General features: G+C 36.6%; 1 protein-coding gene across 1 annotated transcript in view; it reads right to left on the bottom strand.

Annotated features, from left to right (window-relative positions):
• MYO16 (myosin XVI) overlaps positions 1–21,979 on the bottom strand; it is a 951,959-nt gene that overhangs the window by 729,110 nt on the left and 200,870 nt on the right. The window contains exon 4 of the mRNA XM_006894620.1: positions 9,812–9,955. Within this exon, the coding sequence (XP_006894682.1) occupies positions 9,812–9,955 (144 nt within the window). The remainder of the gene's footprint in view (positions 1–9,811; positions 9,956–21,979) is intronic.

The raw sequence follows: 21,979 nt of genomic DNA, 5'->3' as shown, positions 1-21,979 counted from the left end.
AGTTGTTGTATTACCTTTTCAATTTCTTCTTTTGTAATGGGTCTGTTCAGATGTTCAGTTTCAGTTTGTGTCAGTGTAGGTAGGTTGTACATTTCTAAGTAATTGTCCATTTTCTTTAGGTTTTCATACTTGTTTGAGTATAGTTTTTTGTAATATTCTAATGATAGCTTTTTTATTTTAGTTGGTTCTGTTGTGATGCTGCCTAATTCATCTCTTATTCGGATTATTTGTGTCTTCTTCTTTTGTGAGTTTTGCTAATGATTTGTCGATTTTATTGACCTTTTCAAAGAACCAATCCTAGTTTTGTTGATAGTTTTAATTGTTTTTCTGTTTTCTATTTCATTTATCTCAGCTCTAAGTTTTATAATTTCAGTTTTCTTAGAGGGTGTTGGGTTTTCTTGCTGTTCTTTTTCAATTTGTTGGAGACGTTGGGTTAGAAAGTCAATAGTCAATTTTTCCTGCCTTTTGATGTGCTTGCTTATTGTTATAAATTGACCTCTGATTACTGCTTTGGCTGTTTCCCAGAAGTTTTGGTAAGTAGTGTCTTCTTTGTCATTTGTTTCAAGAAACTTTTTAGTTTCATTTTTTATTTCTTCTTGTACCCAATCATGTTCAAGCAAGTTGTTGTGGTATTGTGATCTGAAAAGATACTTTGTATAATTTCTATGTTTTTTAATTTGTTGATACTTGCTTTGTGACCTAGAATGTGATCTATTCTGGAGAACGTTCCATGCACATTGGAAAAGAAGGTATATTGTGCTTTTTTTTGGGTGCATTAGCCTATAAATTAATTCTAATTCTTGTTATAAATCTGGCTGATCCTTATCTTCACAAGCACTGACCTCATGCCATCAATATTGGCTGATTGGTAAGGTAAATGGATTGAGTCCACCAAGTGCAGGCAATCTGCACCAGTGTCGTTTACAGCCTCTGAACATCCCATGGAAGGTTAGCTATGAGTTTGTTCAAACTCCACAGCAATGAGTTCATTTTAATATTTATATGACAACAGGGTCTACGCTGGCAAGTCACTTTGAATGTAACTATACTGATTGCACCTTAAAGTTGCTCTTCTCTCTTACTTTAGACTGTCATTATTTTTATGTCCAGCTGAGTCAGAACCAACTCATAAACGAGTATCTAGCAGGTGTCCAGAGACAGGAAATTGCATGGGAAGAGATTACCAATCTTTCTTTCATGGAGCAAATTAATGATAGACTTGAACCACATGCTTTCGGTTTGTCAGTCCAACTCCTTACCCCTAAGCCACAAGAGCGTGAGATAAAATGATACCAAAAAAAAAAGAAAAATAGAGGTACGCTTTCTTTATAAGGCACTCAAGGAGGCAAGTTGCAATTAAATATTCCAGGAATGATCTAGAGTTGATGTGTAAAATGGTGGCAAAGTAATAGAGTGTTTAATCTCAAGTAATATTTTATAAGGAAATAAGGATAGTAGCACCTCTTGCTCTATTTCATTATAAATAATAGATTGATATATTATGAAATTTAGGGAGAAAATTTTTACTGACAGTGGAATTAATCACAAGCAATGGTATATGAATTATCCTGAGTAATAACATAGCCATGTTGCACAAAGGAATATAAAACAGCGATTCAGTGTTGGCAAAGGTTTTGTCTAAGTAATAATAATTAAAGAAAGTAAATACAGATTTTGCTCATTGTCATCTAGTCATAGTGATAGGAGATACTTCAGCAGGTTTCTGAGGCTGTAATCACAGGATAGGACTGCCCATATTTTACCCTACAAAGCTGCTAGCGGATTAGAATGGCCAGAGAGGTACAGCTTTGGGTTAGAGATGCAACTCCCTATGGATTTTGCCACTAGAGAGCTCTAAATAGAATTTGAAACAAGAATTGTTGAATCTCCCAACTAATACCAAGGGGAAAAAACCAAACACAACAATAGCACATGGAAAACTACAAAAGTCATAAATCTGACGTTGCTAATACATTTCCATAAAACTAAATCATAATTCATATTAAACAACTAATATAGACAAGGCATATTTAGAATAACCCAGATTGACATTCCACATGTTCTTCTAAACATTCTAAATAGTTCTAAAATCTTTCATTTCAGGTATCATTCCAAAGGGCCTCAAAGGTTCTTTTTGTGATTTACGTTTTATATTGTTAATATAAATATATTGTTAATACAAATATAATACAGTGTTAATATACTGTTTTATACTTTTCTTTAATACTAAAAATAATCCCATAGCTTTTGTGCTGGACTGTCATTTCATTTCTTTCTAGATTTAATTTGTACTATTTTGTTCTTTTAAATGAGTGAAAAAAATGTCATTTCATGTAGTAGACAAACCCTCCAAAATGTTCTCTTTCAAAATAAATATTTTTTATTATTTTATCTAGTCTCATTCGACTGGAACAACACTTCAGGAGAGAACTGCCAGAAGTCCAGGCTGGATTTAGAAGGGTACTAGGTACTAGGGATATGGTAGTAATGCTAGATGGATCTTAGCTGAAAGCAGGGAGTACCAGAGGAATATCTATCTATGTTTCATTGACTATGCAAATGCATTTGACTGTGTGGATCATAACAAAATGTGGCTGACTCTGAGAAGAATGGAAATACCAGAACACTTGATCATGCTGATGAGAAATCTATACTGGGACCAAGAGGCAGACATCAGAACAGAGCAAGGGAACACTGCATGGTTCAAAATTGAGAAGGGCGTATGCCAGGGGTGTGTCCTGTCTCCATACCTTTTCAACCTGTATGAAGAACAGATTATCTGGGAGGCTGGGATCTATGAGGAGAAGTGTGGGATCAAGATTGGTGGAAGACTATCAACAATCTGCGATATGCAGATGATACAACCCTGCTTGCTGAAACTGAGGAGGACCCGAAGCGCTTGCTGCAGAGGGTCAAGGGCTTCAGCCTCCAATATGAATTGAGGCTCAATGTCAAGAAGACAAAGATTCTCACCAATGGACCAATTGGCAGCATCAGGACGGATGGTGAAGAGATTGAGATTGTTCACAGCTTCAGTTTGCTTGGCTCCACAGTCAACACTCCTGGCACCAGTAGCCAGGAAAATAGAAGACGTATTGCCATGGGAAAGTCTGCTCTTAGGGACCTCTCCAAAGTACTGAAGAGCAATGGTGTCTCTCTGGAGACTAAGGTGCGTCTTATGATACAGACCACGGTCTTTGCTATCACTTGTTATGCATCAGAGAGTTGGACAATGACTAAGGAGGATAGAAGGAGAATTAATGCCTTTGAGCTGTGGTGCTGGAGAAGAGTATTGAGGGTACCATGGACTGTTTCATCCTGGAAAAGGTCAATCCTGGAAAAGGTCAAACTAGGATGCTCCTTAGAGGGAAGGATTCTAAGGCTCCGTCTAACATACTTTGGAGATGTTGCAAGGAGGGACAGGTCCTTGGAGAGGGACATCATGCTTGGTAGGGTGGAGGGACAGCGCAGAAGGGGAAGGCCCCCTATGAGGTGGATTAATTCAGTGACTGGTGTAATCGGAAGGGTGTATCGTACGCAGTGCGATTGGTACAGGAAAGAGCAGAGTTTAGGGATGTTGTACATAGGGTTGCTATGAGTCGCAAAAGACTCGACAGCACATAACAACAACAACAACACAGTCTCATTAATTTAATGTAGCCTTTATTTTTTCAAAATTTGAAAGAAATGCATGTGAAAGAAGACGTATGTGTACATGTATTGGGGAGATCTATAAACATTCCTTGGGGACAATGTAAAGGAAATAAAAATAAATCAAACCTGTCTTCTGATTTCCTGACTGATGGTGCCAAGAGTGTTGATTGTGAAGATGAATTGCACTAGGAAAATCTATTGTCAGGGACCTCTTCAAAGTACTGAGAAGCAACGATTTCAGTTGAGAGACTAAGATGGACCTGATTCAGGCCATGGTCTTCGCAATTACTTGTTATCCATTAGCTAGCTGGACAATAACTAAGGATGACAGAAGAAAAATTGATGTCTTGGAGTTGTGGCACCAGAGAAGAGTCTTACATGAGAACATACCATGCACCACCAAAGGGGGGAAAATATAGGTCTGTCTTAGAGATAATGGAACTAAATTTCTCTTTGGAAGCCAGGATTTTAAAGCTCTATCACATATAATTGGGGCACGTGGCCAGGAGGGACCAGTCCTTGGAGAAAGACATCATGCTTGGAAGGGTGGAGGGATAGCACAGAAGAGGAAGACCCTGGATGAGATGGGTTGATACAGTAACTGGGGCAATGTATCTAAATGTGTCAGAGTCTATGAAAGTGGCTCAGGATAGGGGAGGCTTCAGAATTGTTGTACAAAGGCTGACTGTGAGTCACAGGTAACTTGATGGCATATAACAACAACAACATAATGACTCTATGAAATTAATGAAGTTATCATTGTGGCTTGGTGCCAATGAGTTGGATTTGGTTGGTTATGTTGATCCATCTCACTGAAAGTGTTCCTCTTTTACACTGGTATAGAAAATAAGGAAGAATTTTGAAAATAGTTACCTTGAGTTCAAATAAATTTATATCTATAGTAAAATATTTTTTTCTTTTTTTTCCTATAATTATATTTTATTAATTTTCATAAACATTTACAGAGATTTTAGGCTTCCACTCATTCATTGTTGCACTATTCTCTCTACCCTCCTCCCAGTTTGTTCTTGTCCAAATGCCACAGTGCTTGTCAAAGCCAGTTCTGATTAATCTTCTTTGTCAGTGTATCCTTTGCCATTCCCTATCACTCCTCCCTGAGAGAGACTTCACCTTGAGTCATAAGGAAAAGGGGACGGCGTATTCTCTTAGCTACTTCCTGCTGAAAAGGGACGCTGTGGGTTTCAGGGTGAAGATCTTCTCTCACTACTCTAAAGGGCCCCTTTGGCAGTAGGAAACACATAGACTATTATGGAGATTGATTTTGGAATTCAGATGCACTCTTATTGATTGTGCTTGGCTGTACATGTACATATCCTTGAAGATGTATCATGGGGGTGTTGAATATTTTTTGAAGGTCACTCAAAAACAACTAGAATATCACATTGACAAGGAACTAACAGAGGTTCAAATTGATTTTAGAAGAGGTTATAGCAACAGGTTTATCACTGCTCATGTCAAATGCAGACTGGCTAAAACCAGAATATACCAGAGAATACCAGAAAATGTCTATTTGTGTTTTATTGATTAGTCAAAGGCATTTGACTCTATGGATCCAAATAATCTATGACTAATGTTGAGAAGACTGAGAATCTCTAAAGATTTAATTGTGCTCATATGGAATCTATATCTAAAACAAAGAGTAGTTCTCCAAATAGAGCAAGGAAAGACTGACTGGTTTAAAAATCAAGAAGGGTGTGTTTCAAGGTTGTGTCCTTCACTCATATCTATTCAATATGTATGCTGAGCAAAATATTTGAACAACTGTTATTACGAAGAATGTGTCATCAGCATTGGAGGAAAACTCATTGACAACCTTCATTATGCAGATGACATAAAATGGCATGCTGAAAGTGAGTAGGATATGAAATGCTTGTTGCAGAAGATCAAGGACTACAGCCTTCAGTATGGATTATATATATCTCAACATCAAGATAACAAAGTTCCTCACCACAGGACCAAGAGTCAAAATTATAATAGATGGAGAGAAGACTGAAGCTGTCAGTGATTTCATCTTCCTTGGATCAACAATCAAAAACCTCGGTACCAACATTCAGGAAATCAGGAGACATATTGCATTGGGCAAGTTCATTGTCAGGGTCATCTCCCAAATGCTGAAGAGTAATAATGTCAATTCGAATACCAAAATGTGCCTGATTCAGGCCATAGTCTTTTTGATGACTTGCTATGCATCACTGAGCTGGGAAATGGATAAGGATGACATAAGATGAATGTATCCCTTTGAACTGTGGTCTTGGAGAAGAGCAATGAATATCCTATAGACTGCTAAAAAAAACAGATATGTCTTCAAAAATGTGCAGCCAGATTTCTTGTGAGAAGCAAAGATGGCAAAGCTTCATCTTTTGTCTTTTGGACACAGAGTGAGGTGAGGCTGTTCCTTGGAAAGGACATAATGTTTGGAAAGATGGAGGACCGGTAAATGAGAAGATGCCCCAGTGAGATGAACTGACTTGGTAACTTTAGCAGTGTACTTTCTAGTATGTTAGAGATGAAGTGGATGGCACAGAATAGGTAAGGTTCAGGTTGGCTCTTCATAGGCTTGCTCTGAGTCATACTCAATGGCACCTAACAACAACATATCTACATATGATGTTCAATAAGATTTCCTTTGTTAGAGCTTGAAAGCTATAGACAATAATTGATAGGAAAAAACTAGAAACATCACAGGAAATCATTAAGAAATTAGATTATATTATTAATCTGACTTAAAAACACAAAAAGCATCAAATTATTTATTAGTCTCAGATTTATATATTTTATTTAAAAATCCCTCATAATAGCATAACATTCCCAATTCTAAAATAATTGAGATTTTTGTAAGAATTATTGCCAAGGGTCTTAAGTTTTAACTGAAAATAAGTAAGTAATAAAAAAAACAAAACAAACAACAAGCCTGTAATACTTTTTATAAATTTTTCATTCCTATGTAACTGTATTTTGTAGACATTTCTTTACTAGATATACCAAAAGAAGACAATTCAACAGAAACTATGTTTCTACAATATTTATATCTACTCAGCTAAAAATTATGTTATGAAAGTAAACTTTGAATATTAAAAAAATGATTTTTTTCTAGTTAGGTTCGGCTTGCCAATTGTTATTAGGTATCACTGAGTCACCTCCAACTCATAGCGATTACGTACACAAGAGAATGAAACCAGGCCCAATGTATACTACATCATCCTCACAATCTCTCTTGTGTTTAAAGCTCATTGTTTCAGTCATTGTATCAATGCATCTCATTGAAGGTCTTCCTCTCATTCACTAGCCATTCACCTTTTTAAATATGATGTTTTTTTCCAAACACTAGTCCCTCTTGATAATGTGCCCAAGGCCTGTGAGAGTCTTACCTTCCTTGCCTCTGAGGAGTACTCTGTCTGCACTGCCTCCAAAGCATATTTCTTTTTTTGGCACTCTGTGTTGGAATGTACTCTACACTGAAAGCTGTAGTCTTCGATCTACTTTAGTAAGTGCTTCAAATTATCTTCATTTTAAGCAAGCAAGTATGTACCATATGTATATCACAGGTTGTTGACAAGACTTCCTCCAAACCAGATGTCATAATTATCATCAAAATAAGGTATATAATTTCCAAGGAAAATCAAGATGAATACAGCTTGGTGTCCCATCTCAACAGTTTGTTTTATGAGCTTTAACCTTTTATATGTGACCTTTAACCTTAATATCTTAATTCTTTTGTGCTCCAGGCAAATTACTAAGACAGATACAGTTGTTTGTTTTTGTGGGGTTTTTTTATAAAATAGTTAAAAGTAGTGAAACATTAAAAAATTTAAACTTTTATGTGCTGTCTGGTAATCTAGTAATTCTATAACAGAAACTTGACAAATGGATGACTTTAACAAATAGATATTTATTTTCTTACAGCCTAGAAGGCTAACAGTTCAAATCTAGTTAGACTGCTGGCTCTAAGAAAAGACTTTCTCTGCTTATGGCTCCAAAGGAAAGTCCTCATTTACTAATGTTTTACTTATGGATGATTTTCATGTTGTCTGACATCTCTTTCCTATTGTCTCTTGCTTTTCTCTGTTTAATCTCCCTTATATCTCAAAAAAATACTTATTTCAACTACATTCTACACTAATCATGTTTCATTTTCATACCAAATACAACTGTGGAGTTTATTGTTCAAAATGACTGAGCTAGCCATTGGATTTTGCTTTGTAATATGAATTAACAGGAATATGTAAATAGTAACCCTAATCATAAGAGGATTGGCTAGTCTTGCTATTAAATGGAGGAGATCCAGCAGTAGAATTGGAAGATCTTCCTCATTGGCAAAAGAAGCAACAAGGGAATGTAGTGTGTCCTTCATAGCAGAGAATCAGGGTAATAACATGAGATAGAAAATCAGAGACCTGACATTAGACAGGACCTTGGGACTGCTACACATTTGGAACTGGAGCTAATAGCCTTTGCCTAAATTTGTTGGCAACAAGGGGTGGGGGTTGTGGCATAATTTGCAGGACTTAGAACTTTGTAGCACTGGCCTAAAGCCATGAGGTTCAAGGCTGAGGTGCCTATGAGCAGATTTTGGAAGCTGTGTGACTATATTCTGCTTGTTGTTCTTGTTAAACGCTGTTGAATCACCTGCAACTCAGCAACCCTCTGCACAATGGCCCTTAACCATGCTTTATCCAGTGCCAATCTCACTGTCTCTGACACAGTTCTCCTTCTATCATCCCTAGTCATTGACCAGCTCTCTGACACATAGCAAATGATTGCAAAGACCATGGCCTGTATTAGGTTCACCTTAGTCTCCAGAGTGAAATCATTGCTCTTCAGTATTTTGGAGAGGTCTCTAACAAGAGACATCAGACATTCCCATCACAATACGTCTTTTAATTTCCTGGCTGCCAGTGCCAAGAGTGTTGATTATGGAGCCAAGCAAACTAAAGCTGTGAACAATCTCAATCTCTTCACCATCTATCATGAAGCTGCCAATTGGCCCAGTGATGAGAATTTTTTTGTTGTTGGTATTGAGCCTAAATTCATATTGAAGGCTATAGTCCTTGACCTTCTGGAGCAAGTGCTTCAGGTTCTTCTAGGTTTCAGCAAGCAGGGTTATGTCATCTGCAATAACACAGATTGTTGATGAATCTTCCTGCAATCCTGATGCCACATTTTTCCTCATACAGTCCAGACTCTCAGATAATCTATTCTGCATATAGATTGAAAACGTATAGCAATAGGATACATCGCTGGCATACACTTTTATCAATTTTGAACCATGCAGTGTTTCCTTGCTCCGTTCCTACGAATGCCTGTTTGTCCAAGTATAGGTTCCACCTTAGCACAAACAAGTGTTCTGAAAGTCCCATTCTTCTCAGAGTCAGTCATTGTTTGTTGTGATCCAAACTGTCAAACTTCGTTGCATAATCAAAGAAACACAGATAGACATTCCTCTGGTACTCCCTGCTTTTAGCCAAGATCCAATTAACATTAACTACAGTATCTCTAGTAACACGACCCCTTCTAAACCCAGCCTGCACTTCTGACAGTTCAATGTTGATGTGCTGTTCCAGTTGTTTTGGATAATCTTCAGCAGAATCTTGCTTGTATGTGATATTAATGATATTGTTCAATAATTTCCACACTCTGTTGGATCACCTTTCATTGGAATGGGAACAAATATAGATCTTTTCCAGTCAGTTGGCCAAGTGGTTGTCTTCCATCGTTCTTGGCACAACTAGGTGAATACATATGCTGCTACTAACCTGGATTGTCAACTTTTGACTTGCCTAACATGATTTTGTGTTGTCTGTGAGCTATCAGATTCTGTACTCAGTAAAGCCGAAGGATTGGTGTTGAGATGAGGTGAAAGAATTATGAGACTGTGGGAGACATGTCTGACCTCGTGGAGATTGGTTTGGTGTTGCTGATAATGTAGCCAGGGACAGCTCCCTTTTGTGAAGTTGTCCAAGGTTAGATACATCTGTCTCCACACGGTGCTTTGTTCTTTTCACACAATCTATCCTCAAAGGGATTAAAATCAAGGCATAGATGTTAGCCTATACAACACATTTTGGAAGGATGCAATGGATGCATACCACTTGCCAACAAATATTTTCAAACAAATAGGCTTCATTGATTTACTTACTAAGATAAGCAGCAGAACAATATCAGGGTTATCACAGGCACAGGCAATGTGCATTGGTGTCCAAAAATCTTCATCCTGCTGATTCACATTCACCCCTCTGTCTATTAGGACCTCTGTAATGAAGGCATTATCATACCGAGCACACTATAAAAAGAAAGAGAAGAAAACACAAAGTATAAGAAATCTAAATATGACTTATTCCAAATTATAATTATGCAAGATGAAAGATAAAACTAAACTGGGAAACAAAGGTTCCATGTTTCCTACCAACCTTCAGGGTAAGAAAAAAATGTGTGATATGGTCAATGGACAATAATAAAGAAAATAGGCACAGATATGATAAAGAAAAATCAATATTTTATTTTTTTACTCCTCTTTATACATAGGAACATTAGAATATTTTTAGAAAGTTTGTCGTAATTATATTTCTAAAATACAGATCTGAATGTGTTTTTATTCTTCTCTCAAGCAACATGATTTATCACTGTCCAAAGAATTTGACCATTTAATTGCATACAAGAGCTATTATTACAAATTTTCTCATTTTATCTTTCAATATTTTCATGGTCAGACATTATCCTAAGCACACAAAACTCAAGATACTTTACAGCACGTTATATTGTGGTAGTTTACAATTTTAATTAAAGACTTTTCTAACAGAATTTGATAGTTATGTAATATTATATGTTATAGATATACCAAAATCTATAAAATCAAACCTCCCAAAACTTAAATTGCTCATATTTCTAAGAGTATGGATGGATAAATTGTGATAAATCATATGTCAAATTATTTAGTCAGTACTTGTATAAATTTATACATTATATAGTGTACATAGGGTCGCTATGAATCTCAAGTGACTCAACGGCACATAACAACAACAACAACAGCATAGTGTTATAAAGAATACACTTATATTCAGTAAAACTTCTGGGTTATAATAGATTTTTTATAATAGATGCATAGAATAAATGTCCCTACCAAAGTGAAATACCAATCAATACTCCTACTAGAGTACTACAAATCTATACAAATCTATTCAACTACTACTGGATGATCACAATATCTGAAACTGTGAAATTGATAATAATTTCACCATGAGGAGGGAATGGAGGAGAGTCCTAAAATATTCTCTCAACAGACACCCTTTGTTACCCATACAGCAATATAATATTCTTTTAAGGAGGCTTGAAATTAGATAATGCATATTGAAAACTTTGGGAAAATTATTTCAAAACTTCTTTTAAAAGTATAAATTATATGCTAAATTATTAGAGAAAAATAATACTTAGAAAATGCTCAAATAAAAGTAGACACAGCAAGGAAAGAAAGATAGGAAGCAAAAGCAGGTGCAACAAATTCAAAACTGATATCAATATGGTACATGTTATTCAATGATAATTTTTAATGTGAGTGGTCTAAATATACAGGCAAAGATTGTCAGAAAGCATTTTCAAAACAAAAAAAAATCAAATGTATTTTAGTACAAGAAATTTTTTTCATAAAAAGACTTGCAAAGATAAAAATAAAAGAATACCATGGTCAAAAAATGGTAACATTGATCAAAAGAAAGCAGAGGTAAATTAGATATATTCATTTCTTCTAATTGAGAAAAATCATGACAAAGGACAAATTAGTTCTACAAATGATAAACTCAAAACAAAGCAACAAAATGTATGAGGCAAAATTGATTTAATGGAAAAAACAAGGAAGAATAACTATAATAATTAAAGAAATCATTAGTAATTGAAAAATCCAGTCAAAAGAAAATCAATAAGGATATAGTTGAATTTAACAGCACTAAAAATCAACTGAATCTATTGAAATTTATGGAATGTTTTAGCTCAACAATAACAGTATATACATTTTTTTCTCAAACTCTCAGATAATTCACTATAAGAGAAACCAGAAAACAAATCAAAATTTTTAAATGAACATAAATCACACAAATTATACCCTTTTAATAATAAAGGTCCTATTCTAGAAAATAATAACAGAAAGATAACAAAACAGAATTCAATATCATGATATTAAACAATATTCTTCTAAATAGCATATGCAATGTTATGAAAATAAATTTGAATATAAATTAAAATATTTTAAATGAAATTAAAGCTTACCCACATGTGCAGACTATAACAAATGCTATGCCTATAGCAAAAACTTATAGAAATGAATATGCATATTGGGAAAAAAAACCAAGGGCCTAAACTTCAATAATAAGAAATAAGAAAAATAACAGTAAATCCAAAGTAAGCATGTCAAATAAAACGTGAGCAAAACCCAATAAATTTCAAAAGAAAAAAATCAACAATGACAAAAGGTTTCATTGTCAAGTTCAACAAAATTAATGAACTCCCAGAAATCTAATTAAGAAAGACAGAAAAAAGAAAAAAATTACTATAATAAAAATGAAATAACTACATGTCCAAAATTTTAACATATTGATGAAAATAACTAAATTTTCCAAAGGTACAATCTACCAAAATACTGACCGGAAGAAATAGATAATTGGAAGATGGATATATCTATTAAAAAATGCAATAAAAAATGGAAGTATTAGTCTCAGACAATATAATTGATGAATTCTAAAAAAAAAAAAAATGGAAAAATGATACAAAGTAGTAGTAAAAGTAGGAGGAGGAGGAGTATATGTCCCAATTCTTCTGAAGCTGAATGAGAAAATATCAAAACGAAACCAGTATCACAAGAGAGAAAGTTTACAGGGAGCTTTGGTGGCCTAGTGGCAAGATGCTACACTGCAATCCCAGAGATACTTGGTTCAAATCCACCAGATGCTCTGCTGGAGAAGGAGGGACAATCTTCTCATCAGATCCTATTTGAATGGTACACACACACACACACACACACACACACACACACACACAAATAATAAGATTTTTTAAAAAAATTTAAAAAGAAAGTTTATACACCACTAGCTATTTTGAAAATTGGTATAAAATGCCTCAAGAAAATGTTAACAATTCAAATCCAACATATGAAAAAATTATATACATGTTCAAGTGAAATTTATTCCAGATATGTCCAGAAATGGCTCAATATTTGAAAATTAATATAATTACTGTGGTATCAAAGGTTTATCGTTCAAAAAGTATCTCCTAGACAATGACTAACTATTTTGTGCTGCAAGATTTCTTGTATTAAGGAAAGAGTATTAGGTTGAGCTCCAAATTCCACTATACTAAGGCTTTTATAAGCTCATGGGACCTCAACACTAGCTCTCTCTTTTTAGGACACACACTTTCCAGTGACACTGCAACTAACAGTCTACAATGTGCACCAGACTTTGTAAAATCAGCCTGCATACCTACAGTGATATAAGTCACTTTCCTGATGGTTTTGAGTCTCTAGAAGACCTTCCAAGGAACCACTAAACCCAAGGGATACAGAGAAGCGAGGGAACTGAATGAAAAAGGAACTGTTGATGTGGAAGTCATGGAGTTATGCAACATATCAAACATCTGGGACACTGTGGATTCTGTACAGCTTGTAAGCAGTCTGCTGTTAATCTTTCTAGAACAAAGTATGGATATAATCAGTATCAGAGTAGTGAGATTTGCTAAATGGTCTAGACTCTCTATAACATATGTCTTCACATAAAGAGGGTTAAATAATAGAATGAGAAACCTGGGTGTCTAGAAGGGATAGAGAGTGTGCATCAATGAAAGCAGCTATTATACTGCAGTCAGTAACCTAATGCAAAAGTTATTTGACCTAATTCCTGAGACAATTGTTAATTTGGAGGCAAAGAGAAATAATGAATGATAAGAAAAGACCAGAACTAGTGACAGCAAATACAAGGGAAAAAATGTAAGAACTAAATGGCTGATATCAGAACCGAACAAAATCCTTCCAGGTCAGAGTTATGCCCCTTAATCTCATGATCTACTTGGAAAGAAGAAAAAACAAATAAACAAAAACATGTGGGAACAGCCCAAAATGCCCTCAGACCTGTGGTCATCAAAAAAGTCTGGAAGGCAGATGGGCAGGATCAAGAAACTATTGTAACCAGTGAATATAGCATACAGTAATGCATAAGTATGTACATTTTTATAGGCAGCCTTCCTTCTCAGGAACAATTACTAAAATGGATTATAAAGAGTGATAAATTTAGAGCTACATCCATGGTTCTGAATGTTGCAGAATGGAGGGATATGTTTGGGTGAATGCAAAACTGACAATTGTCTATACACCAGTCACAAATTATATGGCAGGACATAGTTACACAACAGATTAACCCAGAGGTGTGAAATCACTTGATAGAGTGGCTATGTAATTAAGTTCATTTATCCTGCTAAGGGAGACTCTCTTCTTACAGTTTAAGCAATAAATGGTACTCTCCAGGGGAAGCAGTTGATGTTCTGCATATGCAATCCACGTTGAAATGGTATTATGACACTGAACATATTAATCCAATGAGTATGCAACTTACATAGGCCATGACAGACAAAGTAATCACAGAAATTCCTCCTACATGGGCATTTCACGTAGCTCTGCTACTGGAGAACAAGGCAAAAACTGAAGAAACTGTGTAAATTTTATTAAAACAACTTCCCCTTATGGGTTTGAAAATACAAGGAATATTGGAGTGATTGATCGTCAAATGGGAAGTGATTTTGGAGAAAAGATTTACTCTGTTGTGGTGGACATCTTTTGATATTTACACAGGAATTGAATGAATATAGAGGGAACTGATAAAATTGAGACTGTTTCTAAAGTAGCACTACTGGAGGCTGTGTGGACCAATGAAGGCTCCTTCTGACCCTTCAACATTAAGAAGGCCTAAAAAAATGTGTTCTATTTATCCTAATTATGAAGTAATTAATGATGGAGTCACGCTCAGAATCACTTAATGCTTAAGTTCAACTTGATCAAGATATGGATTGACAGGAAGGCCAGAGTCTTCTGGTCCAGCCCTTAGCTGAATATCTGATGCTATATGCTTATGTACGGGTAAAATGGCTTGGAGGTGGAGAAGAAACTTTCTTGAGGCTTCTGAACACAGGACGTCAATGTACTGTAATATCCCCAAATCTACTAAGGAAAACTTGAGAGGATTTAAAGTTGTATTAGGAAGATATGAGAACGTAGAACTTAATGGGACTAAAGTGAAAGTCTGGACGAGAATTGGAAAATATAAACAGATATTGTATGAAATAGTAGTATCTCCTTTACCTGAATGTATTATTGGTATGGGTATTATGTTTAATGGGGGGAAACTCCCCTCTACAAGATCTTGTAAAACTCAGGACATGTACGTCTTCCCTAAGGACACTGCTTGTTAGAAATGTCAAATGTGAACCATGAGAATTGTCATAGAGCAATCAGTTGTTAATCTGAATAAATAACAGGAAACATTGTGGACAAAAAGAAATATCTGCCTTGATTAAATAAATGCTAAAGGCTGGAGTGTTAGTGTCATAACATTTTCTATATAGCAGTCCTATACAGCTTGTAAAAAAGGTACATGGCTTATGGAGGTTAACTGTAGACTACCTGTGGTTTCAGCAGTTACAGAGATGGTATCAACGGTGCAAAAAATTCAGCAGAGCAAAGAAGAATGGTAATTAGTGATAGATCTTGTGAAAGTTTTTTGGTTTTTTTGTTGTTATTGTCAGTTTATTTCTAAATTTCAATCTCAGAAAAGAGCCAGCCACAGTTTGCTTTCATGTGAGAAGAATTTCAGGGTATCTTTACAGTCTTACCACAGAGTTTTTGTTGTTTTGAGTGTGTGTGTGTGTGTGTGTGTGTGTGTGTGTGAAAACTGAGTTTTATTTTTATTATTTTTATTTTTATTGAAGTCGACTGTCATAGACTGGTTAAAAGAGACTTGGACTTGGTTTAGACCACCATTGTAATTATACATTACACTGATAATACTTGTTATAGCGAACACTGAAGAACAGGCTAGGGATGATCTGAATACAGTGGGTGCCCACATGGCCCACAGAGATTGGTTGATAAATTCAGCAAAAATCCAGGACCCATGTTAAATTCTTGGGAATAACCTGGACAGGAGCTACATGAGACATCCCACAGGCGACCAAGAACAAATTGCTTTCACTAGCCACTTCAAAAACTAAACAGGAGGACTAAGGTTTGACGTGTCTATTTGGATCTTGGAGGACACATATCCCACATCTTGGAATATTCTTAGCTCCTATCCGCAAAGTTACATCAAAGAAAACTGTATTTGAATGGGATCCTGAGAAACAGCAAGGTATAGGTGAAATACAGAAATCAGTCTCACTCCCTTTGATATGAATCATATTTAAATATGATTCTCCAGGTATCTGCCACCTATGCTTATGCAGATTGGAGCTTTTTTTAGAAACTTGAGAAGGCTACCTGTGGCAGTGATTGGGATTCTGAACAATGGAATTTCCTGATGCTGTTGTACGATATACACCATTTGAAAGAGAGTTACTTGCTTGCTATTGGGTATTGGTTGAGATTGCTTCAATGACAGAAGGACATAAGATTATTATGAGACTTGAAATAACAGACATGTCTGGGGTGATGTCAGAGAAACACTCTAATAAAGACGATTGTTCCCAAAACAGTTCTGTGATAAAATGGAAATGGTTCAAACAGGAATGAGCTCTTGGAGGAAGGCAAGGAGACACCCACCATATCTACAAGCAATTAGCCTCTTTTCCTGATGGTTCTATATTGGAATCTCCATTGTTCTGGCAATGCCAGAGCCCATTTCCCCTTGGACAATGCCCTAAGAAGAACTTCTTGATGAGAAACAGAGGGCTACTTGATTCACAGATGGTAGTTTCAGAGTATGTGGGCTATATCTGATGTGGAAAGTCTCTCAATTAAGACCAGTAGATGTGAAAAGCAAGATTTATCTTTTGATCAGCTCAAAACTGATTGGGAAAAGCAAGAAAAGATAAGGAAAATAAATTGAACTGCATGCTGTCTTTCTAGCAGTAACTGAGGAATTTAACAATGATGAGAGAGTTCATAGGTTTGGATTTTTACTGATTCATGAATACTGACTAATGGCTTAGCCATTTGATCAGTAAAATGGTCCAAGGAAAATTCTACTATTTAAAGGACACCAGCATGGGGCATGGACCTATGGAAAGCACACTGGGAATTTATGTGGCACATTAGAGTTTGGTATGCCAATGCCCATCATAAGAACTCCCTTCCAGGAGCAGAGGGTGACTGGAATCAGCAGGTATGTTGGTGCACTCCCTTGAGGTAGCAAATTTGGCCCATGAAAGGAGTAGACATGGTAGTGCTCCGCAATGCAGAGATGAGCTGAAACTACATAAATTCATATTTCTCCATCTGAGGCACAAAACACCAGAAAAGATTGCACTGCATGCAAACAAGAGAGAATGAGGTTGCTGACAAATAGCACAGATTTCCAGGAGGGAAGACCCTGCATATAGTTGGCAAGTTGACTATATTGGACAAATGGCACTAGGGCAGCAGGGGGTTACAAACGAGCTACAAACCTCATAGGAATAAATACTTTCTCTGGACTGGGCTTTGCATATCCTGTAACCAACTGAAATGCCAAAAATACTAGTAAAATACTGGAATGAAAGGTATTATAGCAGTTAGGGCTACCACCTTCAATTTCCTCAGACCAAAGAACACAGATTACAGACCACAGAGTGCCGCATTGGGCCAAGAAACAGTATATTATTCAATGGACACATCATGTTGCCTACCACTGTCAGCTTAATAGTCTGATACAGAATTGGAATGGGCAATTAAAACATATGTTATATAAAACATGGGGGGAATAAAAGTATGTAGGGCTGGGTTGCATGCATTCAAGAGTGTGTGCTCAATTACAATATGAGAGGAACAAAAGGGGTTTCAACACTAGGCATATCTACATTTCTCAGGGATATCTGGAGAAGAAAGAGTAGCAGAAGACGATGGTGCTGCTATACAAGTCTTCCTCACATCATCTGAGATTGTTTCTTCTTGCCAGATGCTGCAGACCCAGGTCCAAGCATGCAGCTATAGGTGTCAGAAGCTACATGATTCCTGAACAAATAACTGTAACAATTCTCTTAAACTTGTATGAAATAATTCCTAAGGGTCTTAGGGGATGGATTTTGCATTAACCTTATCTTGCAAAAGTAGGGTTAACTGTAAATACTACTGTCTTGCCTTGTGACCTAGAAAGCCCATTGGTATTGTACCTATACAACCCTACCCTACATGAATTGGAATGGACTAAAGGTGAAGCATTTGCCAGACTGGGCTTGATACCTTCTATTTGGATTGGCACAGTAACTGATCCCGATATCTGTTCCCAAACTGGAAAAGTCTGAGTAAAAATAAATTGCAAATGAGAGGAAGGAGAAATAAGAGAGTAAAGGAATGAATAAATGAGTCATGCAGTTAGAAAAATCTAACATTATCTTAATACCTACTGAGAGACTCAGAACAAGGAAATAATTTTCTGTTACTAAATGTCAGAGACCAGCAAAGCAAAGCCAAGTTACAATCAATGACTTAAGGTAAAACATACTAATTTTATATCTCTCTATTTGAATGTACTTGATAGATAGTGATATTTCTTCTATACTATCATAATTAAATATATTGTAAAAAATAAATATTGGATGCTATAATGATTAGAGATATGTATTTACAGGGAAAATGCAAGTCAGCTAGTGCTGAGTAGATATATACTAAAAAAGGAACATTCGCGCTGAAGAAATCTTTCTTGGAAGCAGTAGAATTAGAAGGCATCGGGCTTAGACTAGGGGAAGATTAAGCACACCCTCCAGTACTCAGAGGAGATTTGCCTTTGAATGTATTTGTAGACTCACCTTGAACTTTGAATTGAAGAAATTTACATTTGGAAGTATGTAGCAATGTACAGAGAGGCGGAGTTTGGGTGTTTTCCATAAGTACTATTAATATAACATACACAGAGATACGCATAAGCAAAAAGCGTTGCTGGCTTGAGGATCAGGGAATCATGAAGATCCCCCCTTGTTGACTTGGATCATGTAGGGACTACAGCTGGGTGAAGGGATCATGTGGTCTAGAACACAAGAAGAAGAGTTTGCAGCTGATGCCCATTTGGACCTAGGCACTAATAACTGTGGTTGAGTTGACCAGTACCCAAGCAGATGAAGAGAAGATGTTTCATGATGGTAGCTAGTGTTGAATGTTGCAATCTCATGGCTTGCTCTTGACTGGAAATTGCTTATAGATGCACATGTCAAAAGTTCTAACTGGAACAGAAAGTAATTCAGAGAAAGAAACATGCATGTTCTTCAGAGTATTGGTTTGATAGGAATAGGCAACTCAGAATTAGCTATCTAATATTGGGGACATTAGGGCATGAGGCATAAAGTTGCTGACTTGCATGCTTTCATGAATATAATTTTTATTACAATCATAAGAAGAAGGTTGAATCATCAAGTGTGAGTGTTGAAGGCTAGAAAATCCAAGGGGTGATCTGTGGTGTTACAGGTTTATCTTTCAAATTGCCTTTCCTAGACAATAATTGGCTTAGTGGTAAGGAACTGTCCTGCAATCCCAAAGAAACACTGTTCACGGCCACCAGCTGCTCTGCAGGAGAAGGGTGGGCAATCTCTCTCCTCCGGTGCGATTAACTGCCTATGAAAACCTGCTAGAGGGTCAGTTATGAGTCAGTTCTGACTCGATGGTACACAACAACAAAAACAACAGACAATGACCAGCTGTTTATTTTGTACTGAATATACTGTATTAGGGAAAGAGGATGAAGATGGGATATAAGCCATACTCTTCTAAAAGCTTATATAATAAGTTCATGGGACCTGAATGCCAGCTCTCTCTTTTTGGGACACACACTCTCCAGTTACAGTGTAACTTATAATCTGCAATACTCACCAGTCTGCAAAATCAGTCTGTATACCTATACTGAGTGACCCATTTCCCAAAGAGTTTGAACCTCTTGGAGACCTTCCAGATAACCACCAAACCCAAAGGACACAGAGGAGTGAGAGGGAACTGAACGAAGGAGGGACTGTTGATTTTTAAATTCATGGAGTTATACAGCAAATCAAACATTTGGGGCACTGGCCACTCTACACGTCTTGTAATTTGCCTGTTCCTAATCTTAAAAGGGGCTTTGTTTTTTGCCAATTCCTTCAGAGGAGCTTGAAATTCTTCCTTCATCACCACAGGCTTTTTCTCATACGTTCTTTCATGAAATTTTTCTGTGTCCACCAATTCCTTTTGGTACAATGACTCTGTATGCTCTTTCCATCATCTTTTTTTTTGCTTCCTGGATCACTTAATATTCTGCCCAAAGCATCTTTAAGTATTACAACTTGAGGCTTAATTTGTTCTTCAGTTCCTTCAGTTTAAGAAGGCCCTGGACATATTGACATATTTCAACAAACAGACTCTACCTGGATGTGCTCACCAAGTTGTGCCAAAAAAACTGGAGGACAACCACCTGATCAACTTATTGAAAGAGATCTATATTTGTCCCCATTCCAAAGAAAGGTGACCCTATAAAATGTGGAAATTATCAAACAATATCATTGATAACGCATGCAAGCAAGATTCTGTTGAAGATTATCCAAAAACAACTGCAACAGCACATCAACAGAGAACTGTCTGAAGTGTATGCTGGGTTTAGAAGAGGTTGTGGTACTAGGAATATTATAGCAAATGTTAGATGGATCTTGGCTGAAAGCAGGGAGTAAAGAGGAATGTCTATCTGTGTTTCATTGACTATGTAAAGGCTTTTGACTGTGTGGATCACAACAAAGTGTGATTGACTTTGAGAAGAATGGGAATTCCAGAGCACTTGTTTATGCTTTTGTGAAACCTTGGACCAGAAGGCAGTCATCAGAACAGAGAAAGGAAACACTGGATGGTTCAAAATTGGTAAGGTTGTATACCAGAAATGTGTCCTATATCCATACCCCTTCAATCTATATGCAGAACAGATTATACAGGAGATGGGGCTCTATGATGAGGTATGTGGCATCAGGATTGGAGGAATCTCCATTATGCAGATAACAACCCTGCTTGTGAAACTGAGGAGGATCTGAAGCACTTGCTGCAGAAGGTCAAGGACTGCAGGCTTCAGTATAGACTGAAGCTCAATATGAAGAAAAAGATTCTCACCACTGGGCCAATTAACAGCATCATTATAGATGGTGAAGAGATTGAGATTATTAACAGCTTTAGTTTGCTTGGCTCCATAATCAACAATCTTGGTACCAGTAGCCAGGAAATTAAAAGATGAATTACATTGGGAAAGTCTGCTTTCTGAGATCTCTCTAAAGTACTGAAGGACAGTGATGTGAGTCTGGAGACTAAGGTGTGCCTGATCCAAGTCATAGTCTTTGCAATTATTTGCTAGCTATCAGAAAGCTGGACAATGGCTAGGAACGTTAGGAGGAGAATTGATGCTGTTGAACTGTGGTGCTTGGGGGGATAAAAAATATCGAATATACCATGGACTAACAAACAGGTTCATCCTAGAGAGGGTGAGCCTAGGCTGCTCCTTGGAAGCAAGGATTCTGACGCTTCCTCGGACATACTTTGGACATGTTGCAAGGCAGGACCAGTCCTTGGAGACAGACGTCATGGTTGGGAGGGTGGAAAAACAGCATGAAAGAGGAAGACCATTGACGAGACGAATTAATTCAGTGACTGAGGTAATGAGAGTAGATGTGTCAGAGACAACAAGATTGGCACATAGGGTCTCGATGAGTCACAGGTGACTCAATGGCACATAACAAAAATCTTATCAGAACTAATTGTGAATACAATCTCATTAACATGGTGAAAATGAAAAATAATATGACCATATTAATAAATTCAGGAAAGTATAACACTGGTAAAACTCAATAGTCATTAACAATAAAAACATTAGCAAAGTAGGAATGAGTAGAAGTTCAATTGCTGAAGAACCTCTAAAAAAAGGGGCACCAACATATTTAATTTTAAGAACCCTATATAAGGAGGTATATCTTTAATATAGAGATTGACTGTAAAATATTTTCTCATCAGTTATATTGAAAACTGCATTGAAAGTTCTAGCTAGTTCACAAAGACAAGAAATGGGAAATAATAATATAGAGATTGGGAAGGACTATCCATGTCAAACATCTCAAAACACTTGTTGTTATGTGTCCTCGAGTAGATTGC

This window comes from Elephantulus edwardii, unplaced genomic scaffold, assembly GCF_000299155.1.
Source record: "Elephantulus edwardii isolate Elephantulus edwardi_28Jun2011 unplaced genomic scaffold, EleEdw1.0 scaffold00147, whole genome shotgun sequence".
Lineage (NCBI taxonomy): Eukaryota > Metazoa > Chordata > Mammalia > Macroscelidea > Macroscelididae > Elephantulus > Elephantulus edwardii.
The sequence above is the reverse complement of the archived record's forward strand: the minus strand, read 5'-3'. Positions and strand labels throughout refer to the sequence as shown.